This window comes from Carlito syrichta, unplaced genomic scaffold (genome assembly GCF_000164805.1).
Source record: "Carlito syrichta isolate Samal-C Ts95f unplaced genomic scaffold, Tarsius_syrichta-2.0.1 Scaffold302949, whole genome shotgun sequence".
In the NCBI taxonomy this organism is placed as follows: domain Eukaryota; kingdom Metazoa; phylum Chordata; class Mammalia; order Primates; family Tarsiidae; genus Carlito; species Carlito syrichta.
The window spans coordinates 700,727-712,376 of NW_007247045.1; the positions used below are offsets into that span (position 1 = coordinate 700,727).

Sequence of the window (11,650 nt, forward strand, 5' to 3'; positions counted from 1 at the left end):
GGATTGCCTGAGCCCGCGGGTTTGAGACCCACCTGGGCAACTTGGCGAGACCTCATCTCTACAATAAATCAAAAATTAGCCGGGCATGGTAGCACGCGCCTGTAGTTCCAGCTACTTGGAAGGCTGAGGCAGAAGGATGGCTGGAGCCCAGCAGGTCCAGGCTGCGGTGGCCGGGAGCGGCCACTGCACTCCAGTCTGGGTGACAGAGTGAGACTCCAACTCAAAAAAAGAAAAAAGAAGATACATCTCTTCTGTTTTAGAACTTCACTTGGATCCACATGAGGCAAACATGTGTTAGACAATCTTAGATTTGAATGTCTTACAAATATCTCATTTCTGCTTTGTGCTGCCCTATGACAATTACCTTAAGAACTATAAGAGTCGCAAAAGTATTCCAAACATTTTTGTGCATTAAATTAAAAGTAATATTTCAAATAGCTTCATTTGAGAAGGAATGTTTTGAAAGCAGACTCTTGGTAGAATGTCCCAACTCCCAAGAAAGTTAAGGCTATCTTACTCAGGCAGTGAGAAAGGGCCTAGACCAATACTAAACAAAGATCTGCCCAGATACTAAACAAATACAATGACCCAAATAGAATTTTAGGAATGATCTGTCTCAAAGGTGGTTTCTGACTGCTTGGAACGTTTCTATTTTGTATGTACATAAGTTGATACACATATAGAGATGACTTTATATGGGATAAATATGGGTTGGTGGGGGAGTTAGCTTATGTCTGGTACATCTTAACTGCTGATTAGTGAAGCAGTGCTGACTGAAGTCTCTGGAGGCTGCTTGTGTGGTAGGATTGGGAGATCAAAGAATGCAGCTTTGAAAGAGCCACTGGAATAACACATAGTCCACTGCAGCTCTGGTTCTGCAGCCATGTCTCTCTGCTCCTATATCCCAGAACTCCAGGAAACCTCTGAGCAAGCACAGTCCAAATTCAAAAGTGAGAAGCAGAGCCGGAGACAACTGGAACTCAAGGTGACATCCCTGGAAGAGGAACTGACTGACCTTCGAGCTGAGAAGGAGTCTCTGGAAAAGGTAGATTCTACAACCCAAGTTTCTCTGTTGAACCCAAGTGGCTAGGCTTAGCTGTTTAATAAATAAACATTTTTATTTTCCTTTTAAAAACTATAATATTATGTGCTTATTGTAACAAATACAAATAATATAGAAAAGCATAAAATTTTAAAAATTTATTTTTCCCCACTCTAATCTCATGCATTAGAGGTGACAATGTATGTTTTTTCCAATTTGTGTTCTATATGTATAAAACATACATACACACTCATACATATATGTATACTGATAACTTTCTCTTTGAGTGTCACCCAGGCAGGAGTACAGTGGCACTCTCACAGCAACCGCAGTCTCAACTTGCTGGGCGCAGGTGATCCTTCCACCTCAGCCTTCCAAGTAGCTGGAACCACAAGCATACACTACCATGCCTAGATAATTTTTTAATTTATTGTAGAGATGAGATCTCGCCAAGTTGCCCAGGCTGGTCTCGTACCCCTGGACTCAGGCAATCCTCTCGCCTCCGCCTCCCAAAGTGCTGGGATTACAGGCATGAGCTACTGTGCCTGGCTAGAGATCTTTCTCACTCTTATTTAACTACTACATAATAGTCTATTGTGAGGTTGTGCCATAATTTATTTAATTATTCACTTACTGATGAATGGTTTTGTTTATTTCAAGCATTGCTGCTATGGATATCCTCATACTCTATGACTACTTTTGCAAATCCATTTGAGCATTCCCATGGGATGGATTGCTTGAATTAGAATCGTAGGATCAAAGGGAATTTTTTATAAATATTGCCAGATTATCCTCAAAGAAGAGTGTCCTGGATTATATTTCCAGCACTGTGAGTGAGCCAATTTTGCCACGTTCTTCCCAACTCTACATATACCACTTCTTCTAAACTTTATTTGTCTGACAGGTGACACATGCTGTTTTAGTTAGTAGTGAAGCTTTCGTATATTTATACCTATTTTTGTTTTCTGTGAATTCTCTTTTTAATGTTCTTTACCGTCTTTCCTATTGTAATATTAGTTTAATTTGCAAACCCTATTAAGGGTATCAGTCCTTTGTCAGTCATAGATGTACTTAGTGTTTTTCTAATTTGCCATCTTTTTATTTATAGTATTTTTTGTGGGTTAAATTTTAATATCAGGTTAGTACTAGCTCATTGAACAAAGTAGGAACATTTCTATCTTTTTCTGTGTTCTGGAACAGTTTAAATATGAAAAGAGCAAACTGCTTCTCAGGCTTTAGTAAAACTCACTAGGGAAGATGTTTTGGCCCAGTGCCTTTTTAGGGGGTAAATCTTGGTCTACATTTCAGTTTATTCTTTATGATTCTATCCGTTTTTTTTTTAAGAAAAACAATCCTCTGATCTCTTGGCTGTTTTCAGTTTCATTGTTGTACACTATTACAGTGATTGTCTTTGTAACACAGTCTTTAAGAACATGATTTATTATATCCTTAAGACAGATTTGTGGAATTTCTGGGTTTGCATATTTTTAGATGCTTTTCGCAAGATTGCCATCCAAAGCGTATATCCATTTATTTTCCTGCCAGCAGGATGTGAGAGTGTCTGATTTCCCATACCCTCACCAGTGTTAGGGTAGTCTTAATAGAGTGGTAGATAAAGCTCTTTTTGTCTTCCTTTTCCTTGTCACAACTTTCCTTACCCAATAGCCAAGAATGTTAAATATATAGGGACACGTTAAACTATAACACATACCGTTTCCAGAAATGGAGTAAAGACCCAGCAAGGTCAACAGTTACCACCACCACCATCCCCTCATTAGCAAACTAGAGCTGATGATGGTTCTCTTGTTTCTAAGAACCTCTCAGAAAGGAAAAAGAAGTCTGCTCAAGAACGTTGTCAGGCCGAGGAGGAGATAGATGAAATTCGCAAGTCATACCAGGAAGAATTGGACAAGCTTCGACAGCTCTTGAAAAAGACTCGGGTGTCCACAGACCAAGCAGCTGCAGAGCAGGTAATAGGAAACTGAAGCACTTTGGAAATAAAAAGAAGGTGTGAAGGATTCAGAGAGAAAAGTTTCTAGTTTCTTCCTTATGTTTTAGGGTGGTGTTTCTCATAGTTGATACTCTCACTTTGGAGAAAGGTGTAAAAAGTATGCAGGAGAGCCAGGAATCAAATGGAGAATCTTCTTTCTTTTTTTAAAGCTTAGTTAATATTTAATTATTTAATTGCATAAGTAAAAATGAAAAAATCTCTTTACAAAAAATTCCAAACATGATAAGGTCAAAGTCCTCAACTTCCAGACACCATCCTTCAGGTACATTATTATCCTTGGAAAGAAGGGATTTATTTAGGTAACCAGGAAGGGAAACCAGGGATAGTGGCAGGGCACAACTGGGTCTGTAGTCCATGTGACAGCAGCCTTTCTCATTGTAAGTTTAAAATTCATATGTTTTTATTCATTTAATTAGGGTGCATTGGAAACCTGAATTCGATCACCTCTGGGAACTTTTGGCAAAAAAATTTTTCTGAACCTCTAAAGTTTAGGGTTTAGACTCTGAAAGTGATGATAATATTATGGCCCTGCACTCCAGGGACCTGCCTAGACAGTCACACTTTTGTCTGGTTGGAACACCTTTTAGAGTTTGTCAACTAATGACATCTTCCTACCTACATTTAAAAACCACATTTACTTTAAAAGTAACAAGTATCTTTTTAAAAGTTTCCCAGTTAAATTTGACTGTTAGCTTATTCTTTTGCCTTATGACAGATAGGCTTCTCTAGGTACAGCAGGACGGCCCCCTTCCCCCAGCCAACACACAGGATGATATGATTGTTACTTTCTCTTGGCAGCTCTCTTTAGTGCAGGCTGAACTACAAACCCAGTGGGAAGCAAAATGTGAACATTTGTTGGCCTCTGCCAAGGGTGAGCACCTGCAGCAATACCAAGAAGTGTGTGCACAGAGAGATGCCAACCAGCAGAAGCTGACACAACTTCAGGAAAAGGTAGTATTTTCTTGTGCTAGACAGTTTAGGCAGCTCAGTTAATTTGAGGCAGGCAGGCTATTAAAGTCCTGTCAATCCTTTGGGGCCTAAAAGATGTTAATAGCTAGAAGACAACCATACTTCTTTATCTCTAGTTTGTCAGTTGTCTTTGACATACTTATTTGGATAATAGGTCATGACTTGGCAAAAGAAAAAGCAGTGCTAGTGTTCTGGAGCATGTTTTCCATTTTTATTTGATCCTTCATTTATTAAGCAAATATGTATTGAGTGTCAGTTGTAGTCCAGTCACTGTGTTAGAGAAAGTACATAGAAAGAACTCTGCCCTCAAAGATCTCACAGTCAAGAAAGGGAGACAGAGAAACAAAGATACGCATTCAGTGCTATGGGACCCAGAAGAGGAAGTACCCAGGGGAACTGGGAAGGTTTCCCAAAAGAGGTGACATTTGAGCAGAGCCAAGAAGGACAAGTAGCTTTGGTAAGACAGAGAAGGACACAAACCATCCTGGGCAAAGGCACTGAGAGGGGTACAGTGGACCCATCAGGCATAAAAAGGAGAGAGATGGGACATGGCTTAGGGTTGTGGTATGAAAGCCCATATCTGGAGGCCAGTTTCTTTCCTTGAAGTATCCAGCTGAAAATCAGAGATCTTGGAGGCAGTCTTTTAGGTAAATAGGTTGCTGCTAATGCTGAATGTTTACATCTGTGTAATTAGAGTTATTACCCACACTCCTGCCCTTTTTTCATTATTTTAACCTGATTAGGGACAACATGTGACCTTACTGGGAAAGAGGAAGTGAAGTTGGGTGTTGAAATTGATGATGAGGAAATAGACTCCTCTGAGGGGAGGTACTGGGCTGGGGGCTGAGGAGTGGTCACCAGCAGACCTATGTGAGGTTAAGAGTTGGTGCTTAGGATGGCTCTCTTCTGCCCTGGGGTTTACTGACCTTCATTGGTAGTCCCAGTTCTTAAGGTTACAGCCACAGTCTGTTCATCTTGCAGTGTTTAGCCCTCCAGACCCAAGTTACAGCTCTCACAGAGCAAAATGAACAGTACGTCAAGGAACTAGAGAAGAACAAGTCCCAGGTGTCTGGGATTGAAGCTGCTGCTACTGACCCCTCAGAAAAGGTGAGCTGATATTTTGAAGAACCGAACCATATCATGTCAAGTATTCAGAAAGAATGTGGCCGTTGTGTTGGTAGTTTTTTTTTTTTTCTTTCCTAACTTTAATAATGTACCACTTGAAAATTCACCCTTTGGAACTTACCATTCTAGTGGCAAACCCAAAAGGTTTGCCTTCTGAGGTTTGACAGATATGTTAAGTGCCTCTAAGTCACAGGAGAGGAATGGGGGTGGGGAGTGTGTCCAGCATCCACTAGCCACTAACCCTTGTAGCCTATGGCAGCTCTTGTGATGCTCACAGTAGAAGGCAGGCATCAAGAAATGGTCTCTAAGCAGTCTTGGGCATGTCTACCATATCTTGCCTGCCCTTGATGGGTAACTGTCAAAGTACCTCTCATTATTTAATATTGCCCTCTCCACAGTGATAGCCTTTAGATAGCATCCATTTATAATCAGCTATGTCCCACTGTAAAGTTCTAATATAGCTTCATTTTAGCCTTCCAAATCCTCTTCTGGAATTTTAATCCATCCCTTAAGGGCCTGATTTTGGCAGCATGCATTTTGATGTTAATGCAGGTTAAGAAGATCATGAACCAGGTGTTTCAGTCCTTACGGGGAGAGTTTGAGCTGGAGGAATCTTACAATGGCAGGACCATTCTGGGGACCATCATGAATACGATCAAGGTATACCAACTTGTGATTGTTTCATTGGAATGGGGATTTTGTTGCTTAAATACCTTTTAAGGGACCATGAATATTATTGAAGACTGTTCCTCAGTGATTCAGTTGCCTAGAGTGACTTGACAGATGTAGCCAGGCTTTTTTGACAGGAGGAAGCAAAGTCATTTGAACTAGACGACCAGTTATATTAGTAAGGACTGAAGAACTAAGAATGGCTGCTGTGTTCCTTTCAGTGACCATCTCCTCTTGGCTTTTGAATAGATGGTGACTCTTCAGCTGTTAAACCAACAGGAACAAGAGAAGAAAGAGAGCAGCAGTGAAGAAGAAGAAAAAGGAGAAGAGCGACCACAGAGGCCTTCCCCGGAGCAGTCAGTCTCAGCCAATTCGGGGCTGTCACAAGCACCCCATAGTAGAGAGAGGCAGGAGTCCCCTGTGGTGCCATCGGAGCAGGTGGTCAAGGAAATTGTCTCTTTGCCTCCTCAGCCCCTCCCCACTCCTCAGGATGATGGTCAGAGAGGGAAAGGGGAGCCCTCAGAAGCAGACACACTCTCAGAGATAAAAGATAGTTTCCTCCTACCTGAACTTCCTAGCATCCCATCCCGGAGAGTTCTGGGACCCCCGACTTCGATTCCACCCAAGCCTCCAGGCCCTGTAGCTGTGGACTCTGAGTGTGAGGAGACACTTGCTGCCAGTCCCATGGCAGCTAAGCCTGACAACCCATTGGGAAAAGTCTGTGTCAGGGAAGTAGCCCCACTTGGCCCACTGTTGGAAAGCTCCACAAGACTGTCCCTGACTGCAGATCCTGAGAAGGGAGACCCACTGTCCTTAGGGCCTGAAAGCCCAGCAGGAGAGCCTGAGCCTCCAGAGCTCAATAAAGATGAGGATGTCACTAGCTCCACTGGTCCCTCTGAGGAGCTGTCTAGCACAGAGGCAGGTTCTATAGCTGCAGGAGCAGCCATCAGACCCAACCATCGTTCTCAGCATTCCAGGTATGTTCCTCTGAGCAGTTTCAGGGATTGAGTGGCTACATGTTGTGGTGGTCTCTGTTTTTTCCAGGGCTGGAAACTCATCCCTCAGAGACTGACTAACGAACTCATTCATGCATTCATGTATTGATTCAACAGTACCTACAGTACCGACAAGGCTCTGTGGTAGGCACTGTGATAGTGTGGTAGGCAAGGCAGATTTGACTCCTGAGTTTAAGGAGCTTACAGTCTAGTGAAGAAAACAGACACATATTTATATATTATAAAAGTAGGGTAAGTGCTTTAAAAAAAGAAACAAGGTGCTGTCATAAATAATAAAGAGAGTTGTTCTGCTTTAGCTAGGGTAGTCAGGGAAGGAGTCTGAGAAGGTAACATTTAAATTGAGACCTGAGGGTGGGAAGGAGCCATCCATGCCAGGAATAGGAAGAAGAAATTGCAGAGAGAGAGAATAGCATATGCAAAGGCCCTGCAGTGGGAGGTGACATGACACAATCAAGGAACTGAAAGGAGGTATAGTAATCGGGAGGAGAGTAGTATTAAGCTGTGTTTAGAAAACTAATGAAATTTGAATGTGCTGTTAAAAGTTTAGACTTCAACTAGTGAGAAGGTATTAAAGGGATCTAACAGACGAGCGATGTGATCTGGGTTATTACTTTTAAAAGATTGCTATGGCTTTAGGTTCCGGGGGGGCAGCAGCACTAGGAGGCTAATGTAGGGTTTGGGGAGAAAAAGTGGCAGCAGAGGTGAGAGGAATTCCTGAGTGATCCCCATAGCTGTTGGATTCCTACCCAAGGGCCCAGTGACCCTTGTAGCTGTTGCGTATTGTGGCCTGGAGCAGGAACAACAACATTTTCTATGACTTGATTTTCCTTCAGTCTCTCTGGAGATGAAGAGGATGAACTGTTTAAAGGGGCAACTCTGAAAGCCCTGAGACCCAAAACACAGCCCGAGGAGGAGGAGGATGAAGATGAGGTGGTAAGGAAATCCCAAGCACTGCCAAGTCCTCACACAACCATCTGGGGACTTTTCCCTGCTGACTCTGAGAAGAGAAATGGAGTCTGCTGGTGGCCCACTCCCTGGGCTCTGTGTGCAGGGCCCTATGGGAGCAGGCTTGGGGCTGGGAGGGGGCAGCTCTGTAAGCAGAGTGGGGATGGTCAGATACCACTTTACCCTTGAAAAAAAATCAGTCTTTGTCCATACAGGAATTAGTCTCACTTGGGGTGAGGAAAGTTGGGCTGCTTGGTCCTACACTGGAATGCTAAAGACTCAGGTTTCCCCAAATCTGCCAGGATATCATTTCTATTTTAGAAATGGGAAGGACTTTGAGGGTCATCTTGCCTGGCAGACTTATACATAGATAAAGAAATGGAAGCTCAGAAGGATAATTTACCTAAAGCCACAGAGTAAGTTAATGGTAAAGCTGGGACGAAAATCCCAGGATCCTGTGAAGACCACCTATTTCAGAGCATTTTCTGCTTATTCAGTCTGCTTTCCTGCTGCCTTGTTCTGTCATCACCCAATAACCCTGGGTAGAAAATGGGTTCAGTACTAACAGCATAGCCTCACTTCACAGAGAACAAGAGCGAAGGCCAGGAAAGGAAGCTGCTAATAGAGCCTGGATTCGAGTTCTAGTTCTTATACTTCCTGTTTCCCATTGTGCTAGGTTATGACATTCCTGGCCGCCACTAGGTCATTTCGACTGCTGTAAAATGAGTATGGAGAACACAGATGAGCTTCAGGCTCAGTCCATCCCAGGGATGGAAATCTGAGGGTGAATGGGAGTTAATCCTGTCCCTTCATGAATCAGCCAGAGTGGGTTTGTCTTTTGCCAAAACTTTGGGAAGATAGACATGACAGATGAAATGTACCAGAGCCCTTCCCTCTGCCTATGTTTCTTTGAGGGAAGCATGCCAGTTCCTTCCATTAGCCTTTCTTCCCAAGAATTAAATTTTCATTTGAGAATCTTGAATGTAAATTCTGCACTATAAAAGGGGAAAAGAAAAAAAAAGTTGAGTATTCCAAGTTGACTGTCCTCAACATAGCTGGAATTTTTAAATTAGCAAGTATATTATTGGTATTAATATTAATGTCACCAAGTTAACCAGTATTTCTTGGGTACTCAAAAAGCTAGTTCACAAACATTTTCACTAAATTTTCCACTGATTCAGTGAGGTAGGCACTTTTATCCCATTTTATAAATCAGAGGACAGAGGCTCAGAAAATTAAATAGTAACATAACTAAGGCTATGTAGCTGGTAAATGTGAGCCAGAACTTTAGCCAGGATAGAACAGAAGCTGTGCGCCACACTTGAAAATCCTAAACTGTCAGAGTTTAGAGATCACTTAATTGATGTCTGGAGAGAAGCACAAGGTCTGTTAAGTCATGATGGTGATGGGATTAGCCCAGTGACCTCCGTACATACCACGCTGCCTTCCGCTTGGCCTGGCCTTACGAAGATTGGTCCTGGTCAGCAATAGCTCACCAGAACAGAAGGTACCTTGATAGAGACTACTCAGTGCGTGCCTGTCTCTAGCATCAATCCCTGCTACCTCATGGGACCTGTTCCCTGCCAATTCAGAGGAGAAGGGTCAGGAGCTCAAGTCATAGAAAGGGCAGATTTCTCATGGCTCGTTAATCCCCTCTATCTCCCTACCTGGTTGGAAGTAGCAAGGGTGGAGCCAGTGAGACTAGGGTTTAGGAGGCTGTGGCCCTGTGCTCTTCACCTCCTAGGAGCCTCTGCTTGGGAATGTGCTCAGATGAGGGGACCACATCCAGAGCCAGTCAGGCCACTGTAGGCCACAAGTGTTTTTTCAGTGTTACTGTATTCTTCCCAACCTCCCTTTATCTTCTGCATCCTCTCCCTTTCTTAGGGCTATCTACTTCTGTTTCTTTTTCCTACTCCCATCTCTCCTCTTTGACCCTTCTTTGTCCACACAAAATGTGTCAGTTACCACATGAGAGGAAAACCTGTCAAATCAATATATGTGCTTCACAAATAAATGACAAAATTAGCCAAACAAAGTTGGTCTTTTGTCTCTGTTGAAAGATTGCCTCCCTTCTCTGCATGCTTGCCTCACCTTTATCTTTAAGCCTAGATTTGCTGGCCTCCGACTCAGTCCTTACAGTACAATCTCTTTTCCAACCTGGAGCCAGAAACAGAAGTTGGATCACTTCAGCTCACAAGCAGGAAGTCCAGTGGTGCAGGAACAAGTGAGGACTGACTACTCTTTCCTGTTTTGTCAGAGCATGAAGGGACGTCCACCTCCAACACCCCTTTCTGAAGATGACGATGATGACGATGATATTGACTGGCTGGGATGAAGACCCAGGAAACTGGTGCAAAGGTTTCTCTACAACCCTTCCTTAAGCATGATTTTGCACAGTCAATGTTGGGTCTAGGTGAGCCACAGGGTGAGGTCAAGGTGAGCATTCTGGGACAATAGTTCGGGCATCTGAGTAAGCACCTTCTGAACCCCCTGCCTGAACTGGTGAAGAGGAGCATTACCCTGTCTTCAGAAACACTGGGTTTTCAGCAGCTAGCTAGAGGAAGGGCTGATAGATTCCCCTCCAGCCAGTCACCTGCAAGAGTCCTGCCTTCTTCCAAGATTTTAATTATCTTCATTAATTCTCAGACTGACTAGGGAACCCTCCACCACAACTGCCCAGTCTCAACTATGCCGCAGCAACAAGACCTATCACCTGAGTTGAAGTCTCCCTGGTAGAACTGAGGGGAGGGTATACCATCTAGATACTGGTACAGTTCACAGCCTAGTCTGTAGCCCTGAGACATGTATCTTTTTTATCTGCCTTAAATCTTATACAAGAGGTCAATGAATATTTGAAAATAAAATGTCTAATGAAACTTGACTCAAGCCTTTGGGGAAAAATCGAGTTTGGTTCCAAGGGTTGTCTGTGCTCCTCTTTGGGAATCTAAGGGTAGAACTCTTAACAGATCTGGGTTAGTTAACATGAACAAAAGTGTTGTGACATATTCCCTTTGGTACCTAACTCTGGAACATCTAGGCTTTCAAAGAAAGTCACCACTCTGTGATCCTAACTCATCCATGGGGCACTGTGGTTATCTGAGGATCAGTCCTGTCATCCTCTTGCTCCTTAAGGCTTGATCCTACAGCCTACAGAGAAGGTAGGAGGGTCTCTACTTTCTGTTGTTCTTGGCACCTGATGGATTCTTCACTTTGAGAGCAGCTTCCATTCCCTCTGAACTCAGGGACCAGAACTAATGTAGGGTGAGAAAAGCTGTGAGAAAATATCTGTGGTCATTTTATTTATTCTAGGATCTTCCGAAGACTATGCAAGTCTTCTTAAAAAAAAAAAAAATTTTTAATAAAAATGTTCTCTGATTTATTAATTTTTTTGACTCCTTAACTTTATTTATTGATTGATTTTTTTGAGTTGGAGTCTCACTCTGTCACCTAGACTGGAGTGCAGTGGCCATTCCCAGCCACTGCAGCCTCGACCTGCTGGGCTCCAGCGATCTTTCCACCTCAGCCTTCCAAGTAGCTGGAACTACAGACGTGTACTACCATGCCCGGCTAATTTTTCATTTATTGTAGAGATAAGGTCTCGTCAAATTGCCCAAGCGGGTCTCGAACCCACGGGCTCCCAAAGTGCTGGGATTACAGGCTGAGCCACTGAGCCCAGCCTCCTTAACTTTATTAAGCCAGGTCTTTGATTCATATGTTGGAGAATCTAATTTTTTTTTTTTTTTTGAGTTGGAGTATCACTTTGTCGCCCAGGCTAGAATGCAGTAGCACGCTGCTCACAGCCACCACAGCCTCCGACCTGCTGGGCTCAAGCGATCCTTCTGCCTCAGCCTTCCAAGTAGCTAGAACTACAGG

General features: G+C 43.2%; 1 protein-coding gene across 1 annotated transcript in view; it reads left to right on the forward strand.

The window, feature by feature from the left end:
- The window catches only part of FKBP15 (FK506 binding protein 15), a 113,488-nt gene extending 102,831 nt beyond the window's left edge, over positions 1–10,657 (forward strand). The window contains exons 25-32 of the mRNA XM_021711946.1: positions 909–1,045; positions 2,857–3,012; positions 3,852–4,004; positions 5,004–5,129; positions 5,700–5,807; positions 6,066–6,793; positions 7,666–7,765; positions 10,035–10,657. Coding sequence (XP_021567621.1) covers positions 909–1,045; positions 2,857–3,012; positions 3,852–4,004; positions 5,004–5,129; positions 5,700–5,807; positions 6,066–6,793; positions 7,666–7,765; positions 10,035–10,112 — 1,586 coding nt within the window. The 3' untranslated portion in view covers positions 10,113–10,657. The remainder of the gene's footprint in view (positions 1–908; positions 1,046–2,856; positions 3,013–3,851; positions 4,005–5,003; positions 5,130–5,699; positions 5,808–6,065; positions 6,794–7,665; positions 7,766–10,034) is intronic.
- The last annotated feature ends 993 nt before the right edge of the window (positions 10,658–11,650 follow it).